Source organism: Ursus maritimus, unplaced genomic scaffold, assembly GCF_017311325.1.
Source record: "Ursus maritimus isolate PB19 unplaced genomic scaffold, ASM1731132v1 scaffold_11, whole genome shotgun sequence".
Lineage (NCBI taxonomy): Eukaryota > Metazoa > Chordata > Mammalia > Carnivora > Ursidae > Ursus > Ursus maritimus.
The window spans coordinates 13881269-13903166 of NW_024423453.1; the positions used below are offsets into that span (position 1 = coordinate 13881269).

At 39.5% G+C, this 21898-nt stretch overlaps 1 protein-coding gene across 1 annotated transcript in view; it reads right to left on the minus strand.

The window, feature by feature from the left end:
• LOC103661842 (rho GTPase-activating protein 20-like) overlaps positions 1 to 17888 on the minus strand; it is a 30771-nt gene extending 12883 nt beyond the window's left edge. The window contains exons 1-7 of the mRNA XM_008689515.2: positions 17774 to 17888; positions 16398 to 16599; positions 10282 to 10431; positions 7852 to 7893; positions 7135 to 7219; positions 2954 to 3031; positions 779 to 845 (exon numbers count right to left, since the gene is read on the minus strand). Coding sequence (XP_008687737.1) covers positions 779 to 845; positions 2954 to 3031; positions 7135 to 7219; positions 7852 to 7893; positions 10282 to 10431; positions 16398 to 16599; positions 17774 to 17888 — 739 coding nt within the window. The remainder of the gene's footprint in view (positions 1 to 778; positions 846 to 2953; positions 3032 to 7134; positions 7220 to 7851; positions 7894 to 10281; positions 10432 to 16397; positions 16600 to 17773) is intronic.
• Between the last annotated feature and the right edge of the window lie 4010 nt (positions 17889 to 21898).

The following is a 21898-nucleotide window of genomic DNA, read 5'->3' on the forward strand; positions in this document are numbered from 1 at the left end:
CTATACTTCAAGGTCTGCTACAGAGCCTGTCCTCTTTCTCTTGGTTTTTAATCCCTCTATTTCTGGTAAACACTGAACAATTTTGCTAATCCAAAGATTTTTTTTTTAATAGGGAACTTGTGCCAATAACTATTTTAGGAGAGGTGTAATCTGTTTATCAATAGCCTTAAGCGCAATGATGGAAAAAGCCTGAGAAACAGCAAAGTGCAGGTTAGTTTAGTCAGTGAAGACTTGAGGAATTTAAATGTGATTATCTCATTTTCTTTATGATGCTGAGAAAACTTCTGGGCACAGTGCAGGTGTTAAATATATACCTCTACCTGGACTCAGAGACATGACTGGATTTTAGAGGATTCTCACAAAATAGAGGCTACTTAGTAGTTACGAACTAGAATTCAAGACAGGAATATGAAAAATATATGGGAAAAAGAAATTCCAATCCATTTTGCTTTCACACCTAAGTGGGTAAATAAGTAAGTAAATAATAAATAAACAAAAAATTTTGGGGATAGCTCTGTTAGGTAAAAAGAAGTAGAAAAGAAAAAAATTTACATTTCTCTCCCTAACTAGGCCATAAGCTGCTGAACGAAGAGATGTCATCAGTGCCTGGGGAAAAGTAAGTACCTGGTAATTATTTAATAAATGTGTGAGTGAATATTGCGTGTGATTTTCACTTTTAAGGGTATTTAAGCTTAAGACAGAACAACCATTACTTTGAGATGCAGAGTTACAATTTTGAACCTAATCAGTCCCATCTTAGAGTTTTCCTGACACTTACCAATGAGCGGGCATGGGGCCGTTTCCTTGCCAGAACTCACCCACAGCTGGTGGTCTTTCTCGGAGCCCTTGGAAACAAAAAGAACTATGCATCATAACGAATCTTTCACAGTACTTGAAGAACACATATCCTTAGCATATCTATGTTTCCAGAAGGAAGGAATTGGGGCCAGCATAAGTGCTGTTTGGTCCATGGAGGTAGCTACAGTACAATCAGCCCCTCATTGTGCGGGTGGCCCATGGCATAAGAAATCACAGTTGTGCCTCTTCACTAAGGAGGAAAGGTCTAATCTCAGAGTCCTGCCTTCCGTTGTCTCTAGACTCCTTGGATAATGTTGGCTTTTGCCACCAAATGTCCCTGCCCAGACGTGTTTATTGTCCAGAGAGCCATATACCCTGGTATGACCATTCTTGAGCAAAGTAACTCGAAAGGCATCAATAGGTCAGCAGCCCTGAGCCAAAGGAGACAAATGCCCAAGAGGCCTCGAGGAGATAGTGGACTGAAGTCAGCCACTGGCTTTGGTGCAGGCTAGACCCACTTCAGGGAAAGAAAGGACAAGGACTGTAACCTAGACCACAGGTCAGATGCAGAAAACAATTACTCCCAGCAGAATTACTGCTCAGTAAAACTGGAAATCCCACTTGAAACAAACAAGTCTAAATTATAAAGATTGCTGAACTATTTGAGTCTTCCAGGAGACTAAAGCAAAAATGTGTGAAATGGAGTTGTTGGTGATAGGTACTATGCTTGCCCTTGACTCCTGATTAAAAGTCATGGTCTTGCCCTTATGAAGGAAGGTCATAGGTATGGACACAGACACACACACAGCTAAATCTTATGCTCAAAATTGTATTGCAAATAAGAAGGGAGAGCTAATAAGGTAGGGTAGGGTTTGGAAATGCTATGCTGGAATCCCTTAAATCAGGCATATGTAAAGCCAAATAACCCCAATTCTTCATTAAAATACAAATTCTTTGTCTAGTGAGATTGATCACTTTATGCAAAGGAAAATCACAAACATGAAATAAAATGAACTATATCATTTATCAATCTCCCCAACTTCATCCCTAAAACCACTAAATCTCTTTCCAAGATTTAATTCTTATTTAGGGTGTATATATCATACAGGTTAGAAATCAACGTAGAGATGTGCTTTACTCAGTACATATAAATTCAATTTTTTTCAGATGTATTATTAAGTTTTGTTTGTACAGAAATCATTAATTTCTGATGCCAAATTCTGGTTGCTTTGAATTTTTAAGGGGCTTTATTATACCATTGGGTCAGATAGAATTTAAATACGAATCTTGTAATTATGTCATGCCATAATAGCACGACATTTTCGCATTTACAGAGGATTTTATATAAGAAGTTGTGCTTTACAAGGGCTCCCTTCAGTTCTGTCCATCTGACTAACACTCTCTCTTTTCCCATAGAAAACCTCATCCTCAAATATACCCATCTCTTTCACCAAAAAAAAAAAAAAAAATCAACTCACACCAGCACCATCAAAGCATAAAGGAACAGACAGTTAAAACCAAAACAAGAGGAAAGTGATATGTACGCAAGTGCCCCCAGAGCCATGGTCTTATTCAGAGCTTGTCTTCTATAGCAGCTTATAGGGGTGTGAGCCACCTCATGCCAAGGACCCGCATCAGGAGGAGGTAGCTTCCAGCCATGTGGTCTTCATGTCAAAATGGACAACAAAACATGTAATTTAGGATTCATCAAACTGGGACTGAGCCCTTGGGTGATAACCGGGGTACATAGGGATGGGGGGGAATCAGGAACGAAGACAAAGAAAGAAGAGTCCAATAGAGGAGGAAGTATTTAGAAACTTAGAAATATTTTAATGTCTGTGTATAAAATATATACAATAAACTGCATGTTGTTATTAGCACTCTAAAATTATAGCCCAATTTTATGCTTTGATTTTGAATATGCAGAAAATTTAAAATGGGAATACAAGAATAGCAACCATGTATAGGCTAATAATATAGCTTTGCTGCCTTCAATTTCTAAATTTGGGGAGACAAAATATGACTATGATATCTATAATAATATCAGCTGTCTTATAATGGGAGGTGCAGAACACACACACACACACACACACACACAGAAATCTCAAAAGTCAAAGTTGGTTTTTAAACTAAAAATAGCCTGCAGGCAACTTACAGTTATTCCTAGCACTGGTAGTGACATGTTGATAATGTCATTTGCTGTGTCTGAATTTGTTACTGTTACAGTTATAGACTGTAAAAAAGAAACAAGAAAAATTGCTATAAATTTTTAAAAATTTAAAGCAGATGACCAAATAATTATTGCCAAATTATTATCCATACTCTAAAGGCAAAGCTTGTTTTCAGATAATGACAAAGTAAAACATACGTAGAGCACACACCTTTAATTACAGTTTCATTTCTTTACATAACATGAAGCTAGTAGGAAACATTTCAGTAAAACATATATTTCCCTTCGAGGATTTGTGGCACACAAAATATAGCAACTTAAGCAAGAAAGAGAAAAACAGAGTTCCAAGAGGGGACATGGGCTGACCCTCAGCTCCATAAGGCTATTTCCAAAATGGAGGGGGGAGACAGTTTAAAAAGGAGGAGCTAGATACTTTTCTCTCTCCCTGAATTGTGTTTTTACCATATGGCTTTATTTCTTTGCAATTATGTACTCAGTTTCAGCAAAATCAGAACAGGAACTGGCTATGAAAGACATTTTTTAAAAACTACTATTTACTCAGTACTTTCTTTGTTGAATTCTGTTGAGACAAATAAAACCAATGAGTCTAGGAAATGAGATTGAATAGTTTAGAAGTTTATGTTCGGTTCGCAACTCAGTAGTTACTTATAACAGCCCTCTATCACATCTTACGTTGACAAACTGCTCCATACAACTAGGAAAACGGTTTACGGAAAATTATCTGAAAGCAATTAATAGGAATCTGAGATGATATCTATAAAGCTATCTGAATTCCAAAAGACATTTTAAAATAAGACAGTATGTAACCAAGAACATTTACTATGCATACAGTTTTTTTTTTTTAAAGATTTTATTTATTTATTTGACAGAGAGAGAGAGAAACAGCCAGCGAGAGAGGGAACACAAGCAGGGGGAGTGGGAGAGGAAAAAGCAGGCTCCCAGCAGAGGAGCCTGATGTGGGGCTCGATCCCAGAACGCTGGGATCATGCCCTGAGCCGAAGGCAGACGCCTAACGACTGAGCCACCCAGGTGCCCCTATGCGTAGTTTTTATACCATTATTAGGCAAGGAGGCCTGTGTCCTTTGTGCATAAAGAAGACAAACAGCACAAGTGGACACTCACAGGCCTTAAAAATATTAAAAACAAAGTTAAAAGAAACCCTTTCATAATTCATTACTTGTCCTTTCATTATATTTTTCTTCTTGTGAATTGAATTCAATTGCTTGATATGACAGATGGCCTGAAAGTTGTTTGATAACGGACTTTTATAAACAAAAGTGTTCATTGATTTCAAACTATTTGTAGCTTTAAGGATTATAAAAAAGTGTTCAGAACCCAGCAGTAGGACTCAGAGCACCCAAATTCAAGGATATCCTATGTTAAACTGTCTAGGAGGGGCTTCCTATGTTAAATTGTCTAGGAGGATTCAAGACTGGGTCTTAGCTTGAAATTTAGAAGTAATGGCTCTGCTCTTTTTTGAGGATGTTTGAAGGTCTTTCAATAAAACTTAAAAACTCTCCTATGAAATCTTTTTAAAGTTAAAAAAAAACTCTTTTGAAATACTAATCATCATGCCTTAATTCATCTGGTCTGCAAGATAATGGTTTACATGGCATAAGGAACATATTATATTCAAAACAGTAATTCCAGGGATGTATGTATATTTTCCTGCATGTTGTAGGTTCCCAAAAACAGACAAATTCCAGTAGATAAGGCTCTTTGTAAATAAATAACTTCAGAAAAATAAACTATTTTTTGAAATAATTTAAAAGAAAAAGAAACATGACTTTCTTTTTTCATATGAGTCAAAATGTTACTACTTAATATATGAAGAACCAGGAAAATGTGATCAGTTCTCAGGAGCTGAAGCCAACCCTGAGACGTTCAGACTGTTAGCCATTACCGTGACGCTCAGTGATACAGAGCAAAGTATGCCCACAATAAACAAAAATAGACGCATCTTAGCATAGAAATTGCAAATATTTAAAAATAGAAAATTTTAATCTGAAACATATCTTAAAGAATTTACTGACTAGGCTACATTTATTAATGGAGATGACAAAAAGAAGTCAGTAATTTGAAAAGAGGTAACAGAAATCATCCTGTCTGGAGAAGAATAGAGGAAAAAAAGATGGAAAAAAATTAACAGAGCCTGAAGGATCTGTGAACAATATGAAAGGGTCTAATATGCATATAATTGGACTCTTCAGGAGGAGATAAGAGAGAAAATGGGTTAGAAAATATTTGAGGTAATAATGATTAAAATTTCCCAAATTTGGTAAAGACATAAATTGTAAATTCAAGAAGTTCAGAACATGCCAAATAGGACAGATTCAAAGAAAACCCTGCTTTGATACTTCATAGCCACACTGCTAAAAACCAAAAATAAAGAGAAACTCTTGAAAGCAGCTAGAGAAAAATGAGAAATCACCTACCGAGGATTAATGTTTGAATGATCACAGACGGCTCATCAAAAAGCATAAAGACCAAAAGACAGTGGAACATCTTTAAAGGGCTGAAAGGAAAAAGTTTGCGAACAAAATTCTACATCCCCAAAAATATCTTTCAAGAGTGAGTGTGAAATAAAGCCATATTCAGATAAACGAAATTAAGAAAATCTGTTTGCACCAGATCTGCACAAGAAATGCTACGGATCATCTCGCTCGGATGAAAAGTGTTAGAGGGAAACTTGGATCTTAGGAATGAGTGAAGAACATTAGAAATGTTTATTTTGTGTAAATTATACACGAATAAAGTTGATTTTTAAAAATTTCAAAGTAATTTTCTATGGAAAATTCTGAGTGTAACCCACTGGCACAATTGAAATCAAAGCGGGCAGAGACGAGCGTGCTCTGCTGCTAGAGAACTCTCTGGCCTCCTCCACGCAGTGCATCTACCTGGCACTGAGAAACCAATCAAAATATTTGCAGGGCTTTTGCTTCGGCCAGGAATAACTACCTCTTTCTCCACCTTCAAATACTATTTTGGGTGATCTAGAGCTCCTGTAAAGTATAACAGGAAAAAAAAATGTCATTTAAAGGTACCCAGAGTATCTTGTTCATCATTGCAAATGTCTTGGCCACTGCACTACAAGTTCAGAAATCAGATTTTACACAAATAACAGGGACAGTTGGTTTGATTTTTTCCCCCCAATAACACAAAGAAAATGAGATAGAAATGTGCTGCTCTCTTAAAAGTGTCATCCCTCTGAGCTCAATTCAACCCTGCGATTCCTTGGAAAAAAAGACCTTTCAAAACTCCTGTGCAGTTGACATAACTACTAGGTGAAATGCATGACCCTTGAGTAGATCCCGTACTAGAAAGGAGACATTATTGAGGCCAACCGACAAAATGGGAACATGGATGGCAGAGTAAAGTATTATACCGATGTTAAATTTACTAACGGTGATAACTGTATGGTGGTGATAGAAGAGAATATCTTTATTCTTGGGAATTACTTAGGTTTAAGGATAAAGGGCCAAGGCATTTGTATGACCCTCAAAAATAAGGATACACACACCCATAATAGAGACAGAGAAAGAAAATAAATGATAAAGCAAATGGAGTAAAATGTTACTAATCGGTGAATCTAGGTAAAGGGTGCATGGGGTGTTTTTGGTATTATTTTTATATTTACAACTTTTCTGTGAGTTTACAGTTATACCAAATAAAACATCATGGGGGAGGGGGAAGAACTGTGGAAACAATACAAACCATTCTGTACAGAAGTAGTGGCCGTTGGAAAAAATGTTTAATTCTAATGGGAAATACCTGCATGTGAAAATCACTTCATTACAAGCCAGTAGAATTGCTATCAGAAGGATCCAGAGAAATATTATGGACATTTAACATGCAATACTCTTTCCATGCTTAAGTACTGTAGCATGGATTCCTCTCGCTTCATGTTACCTAGGATTCAATTTTACGTATACAAAGACATACATGTAGAGGGGGAAAATACATTTTCCCCCATGGTGCTTTTCTAAATCCTTTATCTCCTCTTATCATTGCTCTCTCAGTCCCACCTCCCCATCTCTCCTACCCTCCTTCCCTCCCTCCCTCTCTGTCTCCACCTCCATCTTCACCTCTTTCATTGTATCTGAATCCAGAACATGGAATTTAATATTTGGTCTTAAAACACTTACAGAGGCACAGTTCTTGATGTCCTCAGTGAAGATTCTGAGAGGAATGCTTTTTGGCTGGTCCTTCTCTTTAGCTAGCTTGATGTACCTAGTCAAATTCAATAATAACCCAAAACAGAGTAGGATGAATTAGCTATTAGCTTACTTTCAAATCGATCTATGTGGCTAAAATTTTCAACATACTTTGTTATTTTTAAATGCATATAAATAAACTCAGCAAAATCAAATTATGGGTTGGAAGAAAACATGCAAAACTATTTCAGGAAAATAAGACATGACTCAGAAAACAACAGGTCGCTCTTGTCACGGGAGATCTGAGTGGCAGATCCAGTCATCCAAGCTTTCCTGCCCAGACTGGAGGCCCAGCACCTTCAAGGGTAGGAATGAGCAGTTGCTCAGAGCATCACTCCGGAGAGTAAACTGCACTTAGGAAAAGTTAATGTATGTTTTGAGAATAATGTTAGCTCCAATTATTAGGTCGGAGGGAAGGGGGAGATGAGAGTGAGGACCAGAATTTCATCAAAAATAAGCAATATATGCATGTAAATGAGAGCAGATTATTTGCAGTAGCAGCCAGGGTACATCTAAATCAGAAATTATTTGAGGATAGTCTAACAATTTCTACTAAGGAGAGGGAACATGGTGTGGGGGCACTGCTTTGAAGAGATTTATTCTTTTATCATGAGTTAAAGATTTATATTATGTATACTGACAAAATACCTTTGAAGGAAAGAACGCCATTTTTCCTTTAGTTCTGAAGAACTGCAATTTAAAAAAATGGGAAGAAAAAGTTAAGATACATACAATACTTATACTAACAAAATAAGATCACCAGTCCAGAAAAATAATCAGCAGCCAGTTGTTAAGGATGTGTTAAATCGTACTCTCCTCCTAGTTGGGCTTTTGAGGAACCCCACTCTTTTATCAGCGGTAGTAAAGCAAAGGGAAGTAGATTGTAAAGTAGAAGAAAAGTTGCTTTCAAATCTGAACACTTAATTGTAACTGTGGGATGCAAGCTACGTGATCACGGGCACGTTGCTTAACCACTCTGCTCTTCAGTTTCCAGAACTGGAAAAGGGTTCATTACACCCCGGAGTGTTCCTGCAGCTACAAGTGGTATTCAGATATAAAGAACATCATTATTCAAATTAAATCATACTTAAGATATTTGGCATTTGGATGGAACTCTCTTGGCCCAGACACAAGAATATCTTTTTAGGAAAAAAACACCTGTAATATTGTTATTTATTTATACACATAGCCGATTGTAATAGGTTAAACCAGTTCCTAGAAAACTTATTCATTACTGTGATCCCCTGAGCAAGATCAATCCAGCTAGTGCTAAATCACCAAAGATTAGCATTTTCTCTGCTAAAGTTTTCACAGCATTTAATATCCAAAGTTGTGAATGTTTTAGGGCCCATTCAGACATGGCCTTATCACTTACTAGCATTTTTTGATTGTGGTAAATTACACAAAATAAAATTGACCATTAGTGACCTTTAGTACATTCACAGTTTTGTGCAACCATGGTGACTGTCTAGTTCTGGAACGTTTTTATCAAACAAAAGCAGGCTGTGTCCATGAAGCGGTCACTCTCCCCTGCCCCCCACCCCGGCCCTAGCTGCTGTACCACATTTCGTGTATTTGTGCACTTGGGTTGTTTCCTTTTTGTTTTTTTTGACTACTGTCGACAACGCTGCTGTGAACATTTGTGTATCAATTTTTGTGTGGACCTATGTTTTCATTTCTCTTGGGTGTATACATGGAGGCGGCATTGCTGGGTCATATGATAATTCTGTAACTTACTGACGAACCATCAAACTGTCCACAGTGGCTGCCACATTTTATAGTCCTCCCGGCAACACTGCTCCCCACCCCCTGCATCACCGTTTCAAGACCTGTCCCATCAGGAAAATGGAACGCCCATTTAGCGTCCCAGCCTGCCGGTGTGCGTGCACGCAGCTTCTAGTCAGCCGTGCCAATCTGCAGAACAGTAATCATAACAAATAACAAAAGCACTAGGTGCCGGGCGTTGCTAGAAATGCCTTCGATATGTTTACACAGCTTTTTGACTAATACAACATGCATAAACCTGGCTTCCACATTTTCCTCCTTGTTAGGGAAAAGAGTTTCTTGGAAACCCCCCTATCAAAGACTTTATATATTCGCAGTTGCAACTGTTTCCTTCCATTTGCAACGTGGAGAAGACAGTAAGCAAGAGGAACTGAGAATCTTTTACAGAGATACGTCCTGGAAAAGAAGACGTGCAGAGAGCATACAAATACATACTTCTTCCCAATAGACTTTGAAAATTTTTCATTAAGTCAACAGCTGCATTATAGGGTTTAGCGTTTTCGTCGCCTTACCTTTATGATGATGTGCGAGATTTTGGTGGAGTGGGGTAAGAAGAAAGAAGGGTGTTCAGTGCATGGGATGGACACTCATTGTGCAAAACAAGAACGAGACTTAGGGTGTGGTTGTTTCACACAGCAGATGTAAGTGTTGCACGACCCCTGTAAACCCAGGAGCCCATCCTCATGTCAGCCTCAGGATGTGTCTTGCACAACTAACCCCTACTCGATGGAACCATACTTCTGTTTTAGATGGTCGCCTCTATAGAGACACCAACTAAGATAATTTGTACACAGCAATCCAGGCAACCTAGTATTCAGTGACATCATTGATCAATTTGTATAATTACACACTATTTTTAAAGGAATGAGCTTGGGAGTATAAAAGCACTTTTTCAAATTTAATGGAACTCTTTAATAGTCCTTGCTCAAGAAAAATACGCCAGTGATTTTAAAGCACAGATACCTCCTGGGAATTAGGGGGCAGGATACTGGAGAGGAAACCTAGAATCCTGCCGTCTGGACTCCTTCCACATACCTAGGACACCCAACTCCTCAAGCGGCTCCTAGGGGCCGTGTAAAAACCCACTGGTCAAAACCAAAGGAAATTACTCGATAGTCCCCACTTTAGGTGATCTACTTACTCATATCCGTACGTACCTTTTTGAGGAAAGCATAAGGCAAACAAGTGTCATTACAGGAGGTCAAAAAGTGAGTCACCGGCTTGATGTGCAATCAGATTAAAATGTTCTCCTTTTTAACCCATGTAAACACAAGACCAAGCTGCCGGTCTTACCTGAAGGTGGCCACAAAGTTCACCGTGGGCCAGCCCACGACAAAGGACCTCCCGGCGCGGATGTTGGCATCCCCCACTTTGTCCATACAGTTAGCAGTCCACATGGTGTTCAGTGGTATTTTATTTTTTATCTTAAAATTTTTTTTGTACCTAGAAAGATACCCAAACAAGACTTCTGTTAGTTTGTTTCATAAATGTTATGGGAGCGGCTGTGCTCATAAGACAGCAGTTCTCACTGCTCCAGGGCAAAGCATGCCTCCCTCGTCTCTATTACCCTCTGTGCACAGCACAGCACATGGTGACATGGACCTTTACAAAGTGTGTGCTGAGCAAAGTCTGGCCTAGGAAGGCCTGAAAATCCTCGAATGGCAGCAAGTAGCCATTTTTCTGGATGTTGAGTGTTGAGTATAGACTATATATTTTAGAGCTTTTTAAGAAAACCACTAATTCATTTATTATTGTTAGATTTGTTACTTATTACATAAAATTTTTATGATTATAGCTTATTATTTGTTTATGACTTGCTTACTTCAAAAAGTATTTGAGGGGCAGAACAAAGGTACCTGATACACAATTTATAAAAATAGTTATACAATTTTTTTTCTTAAGAGAGACAACCCAGGGGTGCCTGGGTAGCTCAGTCAGCTAAGTGTCCAACTCTTGGTTTCGGCTCAGATGGTGATCTCAGGGTCATGGAATCCAGCCCTGTGGAAGGCTCCCCACGCAGTGGGGAGTCTGCTTCCCCTCTCCCTCAGCCCCTCCTCCTGCTCATGCTCACTCTGTCTAAAATAAATAAATAAATCTTTTTAAAAAGAGAGAGAGAAAGAGAGACAAACCAAAAACAAAAAATAAATTTGGATCAGAAAGATTTAAAAGTTACTTTCAACCTTATTTAAAAAAATATATATTTTCTAGCCTTTAAAGCATGGACTATTTTCAATTTCCCTTCTTAAAATTTTGTCCATACCATTTTCCCTTAGATTCTGGCTAAAACTGAAAAACAGCCTACAGATTGAGCCCAGTTTAAAAATCATCAATCCATCCATCAATCAATCCCAGATCAGTGGTCAGGAGGTCTTCTATGTGAGTGAAGGATACTTCCCATTTCTCTGGGGAGTCAGAAGGTGATCAACTTTGTCAGTTCTGAAATTGCTTTTTGATAATTTCTACCTAATCTTCTTTAACCTCTAACATGAAAACCACCATATGGATTAATTTGTTAATTCACAACTTAAACTCTCAGGTGGGCTTGAGATTTACACAGTTACAAGCCCTGTGAGGGATGCCTAGGGGACTTGGACGCACCACTCCGGGACTCCTTACTATTCAGAAACACATGTGGAAACACTAAACTAAAATGAGATCAAAGATACCTCACGTGCACAAATCCCTGTGAACCCACCGATTCATGGAACAATTAAAGCTGAAACTCTCCAATGGGATTTATGAAATAAAAATATTTTGCCAGAAGCCCACTTGAAGGATAATCTAGATTCAAAGCTTAGGACACAATGAATATAAATTATCAGATAAAATCAGATTATCAGATAAAATCATTATCAGATATCAGATCTCTGATTATCAGATAAAATCATTTTTCTAGATAGTAACTCAGCAGGCATTGTCAGGCTAAAAATATATGACCAATGGGAAAGATAGATATATACCTGTTTGTTTTTATAATTTTTTTTTCTGATGTAGGTATCTGTGTATATACAGACACCTAAGGTGTTGTGTGGAAACTTCCAAATACATTGACCTGGAAAGAGCCATTTCAATAATTCTCCCCTTAGGTCAAGAAAGCGCCAAGAGTATCTACTCCAAACCAAGGAGTTATCCCAAAGCTCAGAGCATGGTTTCCACCCTCCTAATACATTTGGGGCACTTACCATACGCCAAGCACCGTTCTAAAGATTTTATAAATATAAATATAAAAAATTTAATCCTCAAACAACTACACTAGGTGGTCTCTATTAGCTCCATTTTACAAATAAGGAAACTCACAGAAAGGTTAAATAAATTGCCAAAAGAGACAGGGTTTGAACACGAACAGCCTAACTCATGAGACCATGTTTGTAACCACTTGGCCTCTGTGGGTGCTGACCTATTGTTCCATAAAGTACCCTTCTCATCTTACCTACCCTCAATTTCACTCAGTCCTGAGCCATCAGACTTTCTCATGGGATTTATCTGGGGGAGTGAGAGAAAAACCTCAAGACATTATATTAATAAAGCTAGTTGCTAGCTTGGAAATATTTAAAATGTATTACAGCAAAGCTTTATACATCAATGGATTCTTCTAGGGTCTTACTGTGTGTTTCTTCACTCTCAATCACTGACCCAACTGGATTATCTCAGTAGAAATCAGAAAGTACTAATCTAATGTAAACTGACTCAAGGAGAAGGAAGAGGAGGAGAACCGCAGTTTTTACTTCTAAAAACAGTCCTTTATTATATTTGTATTAACATGATGGCTATCCCTCTTGCTTTCTGCTACCTCAACCTTTATACCAGAAGGTAAGCCCCAGTGAACTGTGGAAATTTATAGGATTGTAGGGAGATTTTCCCTTTTCTGAGATAGAGGTATTCTCTTGCAGATGTTGGGAGTACGAGTCATGGTACATTCTGTAAAGAACTCTTTGTAATTTCACTGATAATGAGTTAATAGTCATCTTCATCTTTTGACCTAAATAAAATTCATTTTTTGTTTCATTTTTACATTCTTTAATAACTAAATATGAGGAATGTGATGTCTAAAGAACTAAGTTCAGTCCCTTCCTTTTTGTAAATTCTTCATGGGCCTCTACTAGTACTAATATCTTAATATTCATCAAACAGATACTGTTCTTAAAAATGAAGTAATAATTTTATTTGAAAAATAATTTATTTAGTATTCTAATGAATATCAAAAGTGATTAGGAAGGTTCCATCTGACCTTAATTCTTGAGAAATTTCTAAAGTCATATAAAAAAATGAAAAAAACCCCCCAACAATTTTCACTATCATTAACATCTTGTACAACTACAGAAATATAATTTCTTTGTGAAGAAACAAACTTTCAAATTCCCTTTATTATTACACACAAACTAAAATTCATTAATTTTGACTGAACAAATAGGTAGCAATTAGTCAACTATTTCTCCAATTTGTGTTAATTTCTGTAGCGTCAACCTAAAGATGAGAGTTTCCAGCTGATGCCTGCAGGTGAGCTGAGGTAAAATGGAACCTGGGTCACCCCACCCCCTTCTTATGGCTAAACTGGAAAAACTAGGCACTAAATTCAGATTATTAATCTGAACAGATTGATTCAGGGCATAACACAATCCTCCGTCTAAGAGCAAGGCATGACAGGGATGAAATAAGTTTGTTATTGCAGGGGCTATTTCTTTTTAGTTGTTTCCTTCTAGAAAAAAAAAGTATAAATTTTTTCATATTAACAGTGATCATAAATATATCCAAATATTTACTATGGAAATGATCTCATAGTTGTTTTCTAAAAATTATGGCAAAAATTTGTACATGGTGGCAGCATGAAGTACTGCTCGTTACTGCGATGGACAGAATTGTGTCCCTGCCCCCACTTCTCGCCCACATTCTTACCATAAAGCCTTCTCTCCAATATGACCGTGTTTGGAGAGAGAGATTTTAAGAGGTAACTAGGCATAAATGGGGTCATCAAGGTAAAGTTCTAATCCAGTAGGATTGGTGCCCTTGTAAGAAGAGGGAGAGAGAGCTCTGTGGGTGTGCGTACACGCAGGCACTGAGGAAATGCCATGGCGAGAGGGCAGCCATCTGCAAGCAGAAAGAGCTCTGAATGTGTCCTGAACTCGGACTTCCGAAAATCTGTTCTTCTCTCTGTATCAAGGGCCTTGGTTTTATAAACCAAATTCAAGTGCCTGAGATCACTTACATTTTCTAATATTCCCAATAGTTGTAAAAAGTATATAAGATAATCTTTCAGGAGCTGAGTCTCTTAAAGAGAACATTATTAAATACATTGATATAGATTTTGTCACATCATAAAAACCTTGAGTAGACACAAAGACCTATCTCAAAAGCAATATGTGAAGATGAAAAATGTTGCACTTCTTTTGTAATAGGGAACCAATCAAAATAAAAAATTCAGCTCTTAAAAGGATGTAGTTCTCTAGTGGAGAAAGAACACTGTCTTTAAATAAAATCTTTTCATCAGAACATGGTAGGCTCTGTAAAACCCGCCGAGAGGTAAGCAGGATCCAGGACAATAAATGGCTCTAGTAAGAAAAGAAAGGTCTTCTCCTCTCCCTAAATACTATAATAATTACAAAGATGAAAAATAAGGGAAGGAGAACATGGTCCCCTTATAAATCGAATGTGAGTGGTCTGCAAGGTCCTAAGGAGCAGGAAAGGAGTTTGCTATTTGTTAGCTTGTTTCTTGGGCTGAACATGGAAGAATACAGCATGGTGTGGCGGGAAGAGCGTGGCCTTGGGATGAAGGCAGGCCTGGCTGGGGTCTCTCCCACCATTTCCCTGTGGATGAGAGGCCCGTTCCTGAGACTTCCTGCGTTCCCATTTTCATTTCTGCAGCCGGTGGGTGATAACAATACCCTTAGAGGGATGTGGGGAAATTACGCGAGGCATCTGTGATCTCCCCGTGGGATCCCCAGGGTGCATCCCACACATCTGAGTCTGTTATACTCACCTTCGTTAAATAAAGAGAATGGTAACTAGTCTACAATTTTAAAAATAACGACTTGACCCTCTATCAGGAGGAGCAGAGTGCTTCATCTGGACCTCCTGCCAGGACCTGGACAGTCTTTTTCTCTCCGTCCTCCTCACGACATCACCACCTCCAAGGCTACATCTGGAGGCAATTTCATTCATCGCAAATATATTTTACTATTTCTATTTTTGCCTCTGATTTTTTTTTTTCTTTTTGGATGGCTACACTTCCTTCATGTTTCAGTTCGCTAAGCTTTCTGATCTATTTCTTACCAGATACCAAGCAGATTGGAGTTAGTTGTTTACTCAGCATAAAGGAAAGGTTGATTTCAATGACGAAAGAGAACCTAGATGTTCACGGAATATTCTATGAAATTCAGGAAAAAAGAGAATAGAAACAGCAGCACCACATGTTTTCTAGTGACTAAAAAGCTTCTTGATATTTGGTTTATTGGAATATTCTTCATCTTTCGTGATGCTTTGTGAATAATGAAAACAGAGATGGAGGAAGTAAACAGATGACCCTCCATCCACCTGCTTTCAGACATGTACTGAGCAACCATCAGGTTCTAGGCTGGGTATTAGTTGCATTTGTGTTCAGGGTTGAGAGGAAAATGCACACAGTTGGGTCTGTCTCCAGCACATACGCTGCCTCCTTCCTTTTTACTGCACTCCCACGCTGGAGCCCTTGAGAGCATCCATCAGGACCACCGCCTCCCCTAACCAGTGTCTCTGCTCCCACTCTTGCTTACACATCCATCCATTATCTACCACCAGTCAGAAAAATTTGGTAGAGATATAAATCAGATTTGGTCAGTCCCCTAGCTAAAAATCCTTTGGCAAAATATTTCCTGTGAAGACCCTATGTGACTGGGGCCCTGAGCACAGCATCACATCTGATCGCCTGCCCCACGCTTTTGGCTCCGGTCAAATCAGTCTTCCTCGAGCCCCTTCCTCTGAGGGGTCAGGTTGTGCCCATGTAGCGTACCAGTCCCTCAGCCTAGAAGGTTCAGGCACCTTGCCTAGGAACATGGCTGCTTCTCCTCCCATAGATGCAGTTTCAGTACTGCCACCTCAGAGAGGCCCTCCTCGACTACCCCTCTCTAATATGTTCCCATCTTCTCCACACACCCCATCTACCTTCTATCAGAAGCACCAATCTCAGTCCATAATTCCCCCTCTTATTTTTATCATTTGTCTGTAAGTCCCAGGCAAGGGAGACACTGCCTGTCACATTGCCAATTATATTCTCTGCAGGGGGTGGGGGCCATGGCACAAAACAAGACCTCCACAAGCACCTGCTGGATGAAGGAAGGATCAAAACATTGGCAAAAAGAAAAAAAGTGTCTGTCTTCTTATGGGAAGGGTTAATGGCAACGTAATTTCGTGACCATGACGAGAGCACGTACACATACTTGGTATTGGACATGAGCAGTAAATCGCTGAACAGGAAGAGGTGCCTCTTCTGCCTCCTCCAGCCTCTCTTGAGCTCGACGGGGCTGTGCATAAGCAGGGTACGGGCGGCGCCCTCAGATGATGTGGTGCTTTCGCTGCGGGTGTCCACCTCAACAGAAGAGCTCTGCCTGCAACCATCAAACACCACGGAGCAGCCGGTTACTGGTCAAATACGCAAGAGACTTTTATGCTTAATGTCGAGGGTCACCCAACACTAAAATTTAGTCTCAACCCCAAAGCAGGGCGCCAGGACTCACATTCAAGGATCACCGAGTTATAGAAAGCTATTGAAAGAGATGAGGCTGGGCGCCTCAGTCGGTTAGGCATCTGCCTTCGGGTCAGGTCATGATCCCAGGGTCCTGGGATGGAGCCCCACATAGGGCTCCTTGCTCAGTGGGGAGCCTGCTTCTTCCTCTCCCTCTGCCCTGCTTCCATGTTCGTGCTCTCTCTCTCTCTCACACACACTCTCTCTCTTTCTCAAATAAATAAACAAAATCTTAAAAAAAGAGCGAGCGAGCGAGAGAGAGATGAGGTCACTTGGGGAACTGATGCAGCTGGAGAACAGTTTCAAGGACAAAGCCCTTGGCGTGTCACCACTTAGAGGTGGGATGGAGTGTGAAGAAAGTGGCAAAGCTAATCGCCAGCTGTTAGGAAGGGGAGAACCAAGAGGTGGAGTGTATTACAAGGAGGTACGCAAACGACAAGTAGGACAATTTGTGGCCTAATATAAAACAAAATGATATGGTGTTTGTGAAGAATTAATTACAATATGCTTTCATGTTAAGATAAAAATGAAGACAATGGTAGATTCTGGAAATTTGAACCCAGTCTTATCTAAATCAAAATTCAAACCTGGGGGAAAAATTCTCAAAGATTGGCAAAAATACTGGAAACATCAAAAACTTTCTACACATGAGTTTAGCTATTACTTGGCTGAGCTCTGACTGAGCTCTGATAGGACTTTCTGGTTGTCATAGGTAAAACAACTAAATTGAGCAGAACGCAAAAATTATTTCATAAACAGGACAGATATTTTCATAGACCTGTGGAAAATTCTCTCCCATGGAGCCAAGACAGTGTCTCCCCCAAGAAGCGAAGCCTGCTGTCTTCTGCTCAGCAGCACTGAATGTTATGAACTTGGAGAACTTTTCATGAAGCTGGCGTTGAAGTTACTCATTAGGTTACATGTATTAGAAGAATTACAAAAGGGAACAACACTTCCTGTTATTGTCAGTCTGTTTTGAGGCTCAAAAATAGTATATAGAAAGACTACCTTATGCGGTGAAGTCTTGAATGACCACCTATAAGTTCAGCATGCTTTCTGATTGATGCGAACATCTTTTAGTCTTCAGTTCTCGGGACTGAAAATCGAGTGAGTCTACAGCACTTGGCAGAGTACTGTAAAATGCTTGAAGCCCGAGGATTCCGCGGTAGCCCAAGACCACTGCCATTGTGATGTCACGGAGCTAAGGCTCATGTCATAACTGCCAAACTGACATCCTTGTTTCCCTGATTTGGCCTGCACGTTTTGATTTTTTAAAAGTAATCTTTTTTATTTTGAGAGAACTATAGATTCATATGTAGCTGTAAGAAATAATACAGAGAGATGGCATCAGGTTTTTACAGATAGAGACTTCCGGACACTTCCATCACTACAGGGATCCTTCCTTTTACCCTTTTACAGCCACACCAACTTCCTTCCACCTCCACCACCTCTTTAATCCCTGGCAATCACGAATCTGTTCTCCATGTGTATAATTTTGCCATTTCAAGAATGGTAATACAGATGGGATCAGATAGTATGTAACATTTTTGTGATTTCCTTTTTTCCATTCAGCATAACTGGAGGGTCTTCCGGCTTGCCGCAGGTATTCACGCTCATTTCTCTGTGTCTCTTAGTAGTACACCCGGTGATGGCTGGATCTCAGTTTGCTTCAGCGGCTGCTGAAGAGTTCAGGACTGTCTGCAGGTCTGGACTGTCACTAATAAAGCTGCTGTAAACACCTGTGTACAGGGTTTTGTGTCGGCGCCGGTCTTCACTTCTCTGGGCTAACTGCCCAGGAGTCCAATTGCCAGGTCCTAGGGTAGCTGCTATGTTTTATTTTTTAAGAAACTGTCCAACTTGTTTTCCAGAATGGCTCTGCCATTTCACATTCGCAGCAGTACTGTAGGAGTGATTCAGTTTCCCCACATCCACACCAGCATTGGGTGTTGTCATTTTTTATTTTAGCTATTCTGATAGCTGTGTAGTGATATCTCACTGTAGATTTAATGCGCGTTTCCCTAATGGTTAGTGATGCTAAACATCTATTTGCCATCTGGACATCTTCTTCGGTGTGATAGAACCTACAGCGTCTGTTACAAACATTTTCTGGGAAGTCGGTGTTCCCTCCTTGTCCACTAAAAAACGGACCATTTTACAGATGAGGAGGCTGCTGCACAGACAGGTTAGACACTTTCCATCCAAGCAGCTGTGACATAACACGAAGGATTCAAATCCAGCTGACTCACGTCACGCAGCTTCCTGTGAGGGCCCCCCACGCTTCTCCCACTGACGATGTCTTTCCTTTGACAACTGTGGAGGACTGAAATTTGATCCTACTAACAAAGTCTGTGGTTTCCCTTATAGGCCCTATATCAGCTATGTGAATCCCTATCTTTTATTCCCCATTTGATTGTATGGACAAGAGAAAAGTCTACAATTTATCATTTAATTCTCACAAACATTGGCACATTGGAGAAATTCAAAAATTCTATTGAATGGGTGAATGAAATAGTTTTCTGGCACGGATGGAGGGGGGCAAGTGCCATCAATAACTGTGTAACACCAGACTCTGGAAAGTGCTGCAGAGAAAAAGGGGGAGATGAGAAATTAAAAGAGGGGCCTGACACCTGATTTCAATTGTGGAGAGGAAGGCTCCTTTGAAGAGCTCATTTGAAATGAGCTTCAAAGAATAATTTGGGATTAATTAGAGAGAGGAGAGAAAGGAGGAAGGTAGGGGAAGGGACGAGGAGAGAGGTGTGTTGGGAGGGAAGACACATTTCAGCTAAAAGGACAGAATGCAAATATGGTGACATTTCAGAGACATGGGAGAGTTTGCTAGATTGGAGACACAGGCAGAAGGTACAGGAGCATGAAATATTCCTGAAAAAGTAGGTAGAGGTGAGAGCACAAGTCCTGGTAGTCGTTCTAGACTGTATTGAGGCCTCTCATCTTAAAACCAAACTAGCACAGAAGTGACATGTAGATAGTGGCCTTCAGACTTCTCACCACTTTTATTTTTTTAAGATTTTATTTATTTATTTATTTATTTATTTATTTATTTATTTATTTATTTATTTGGGAGGGGGAGCAGAGGGAGAGGGACAAGCACAAACAGTGTTGAGCGTGGAGCCCGACCTGGGGCTCAATCTCATGACCCTAAAATCATGACCTGAGCCGAGATCATGACCTGAGCTGGAATCAAGAGTCAGAAGCTTCACCGACTGAGCCACCGGGTGCCCCTTCTCACCACTTTTAAAGGGACAAGTGCTAATCTGGACATGCTTTATTGTATTAGAACTGGAGGCTCATTGGGCAACACTTCCTGGCCTCACATCAAGCATCTGTCAAAGTTTATTTAAGGTAATAATGTAGGTAGACTTATCTCTGCACCTTCCCCAATTCCCAGATTATGGCCCATTCTCTGCCTCTCCCTTCAGAGAGGTTAGGAAAACTCTCCTTCTAGACTCTAGTTCCTGCTTATCAATTCTGATATGCATCAAACTCACTTGGGGGAGGTTTTCAGGCACTCATCCTGAAACCTCCTCCTCCAGAGGTTCTGATTCATCAGATCTGGAAAACGCGTATCTTTAAAAAGCTTTCTGAGTGATTTTTATATGTGACCAGGATTGTGAGTAACTGGTTTTCAGGAATTAATTAAGATGTAGTGTTCTGGGACACCTGGGTGGCTCAGTAGGTTAAGCGTCTGCTTTCAGCTCAGGTCATGTTCCCAGGGTCCTGGGATTGAGCCCCGCATCGGGTTCCCTGCTCAGTGGGGAGCCTGCTTCTCCCTCTGTCTGCTGCTCCCCGTGCTTGTGCTCTCTCTCTGGCAAATAAATAAATTAAAAAAAAAAAGATGTAGTGTTCTGATACTATCTTCCCCTTTGTAGTAAAGCAAAGGAGAGAAAAGTTTTTCTTAGAAAGATAAAGGGAGCTTTCCTTAGTCAGTTATAGTTACCTTTACAGTAATAGCTAAAGCTTAATTTCTTCCAAAATACCATTGTTATTTATTTTAATTTGATGAATGAGCTCTAAATAGAATAATAGTGATAGAGTCTGTTTTCATCTATTTCGTTGAACACTTAACTTTCCACCCTAAATATCAAACAGAAGAGAGTATAAAGTGATCCTATGCCCATAATACCAAACCCTTTTAAGCGCGTTGCAAAGACAAGACTATTTTAATTCAATTTTTTTCTTTAAAATTTTCTGTCTTTATTTCAATTCCGTTATAATTAACATACAGTGTTGTATTAGTTTCAGGTGTACAATATAGTAATTTGACAATTCTATAAATTACTCAGTGCTCATCATGATAAGTGTACTCTTAATCCAATTCACCTCTTTCACCCATCCCCCCACCCACCTCCCTTCTGATAACCACCAGTTTTCTATAGCTAAGAGTCTGTTTTTTGGTTTGTCTCTTTTTTTCTTTATCATTTGTTTTGTTTCTTAAATTCCACATATAAGTGAAATCATATGGTGTTTGTCTTTCTCTTACTTCACTTAGCATTATACCCTCTAGATCTATCCATGTTGTTGCAAATGGCAAGACTTCATTCTTTTTTACGGCGGAATAATATTTCATTGTGTATATATATCACATTTTTATCCATTCATCTATCAGTGGACCCTTGGGCTGTCTCCATAATTTGGCTACTGTAAATAATGCTGCAATAAACATAGGGGTGCATGTATCTTTTTGAATTAGTGCTTTTTTTTTTTTTAAGAATTTATTATTTGAGAAAGAGAGAGAGTGAGCACATGGGTGGGGCAGGGACAGAGGAAGAGGGAGAGGGAATCTCAAGCAGACTCTGTGCTGAGCACAGAGTCCAATATGGGGCTTGACCCCATGACCCCGAGATTATGACCTGAGCTGAAACCATGAGCTAGATGCTTAACTGACTGATCCACCCAGACACCCCACGAATTAGCATTTTTCTATTTTGGGGGTAAATACTCAGTAGTGGATCATAAGCAATTCTATTTTTAATTTTTTGAGGAACTTCCCTATTGTTTTCCACAGTGGCTGCACCAGTTTGCATTCCCACCAACAGTGCACAAGAGTTCCTTTTTCTCCACATTCTTGCCAACACCTGTTGTTTCTTGTATTGTTCATTTTAGCCATTTGGACAGGTATGAGGTGATAGCTCATTGTGGTTTTCATTTGTATTTCCCTGATGATGAGCGATGTTGAAC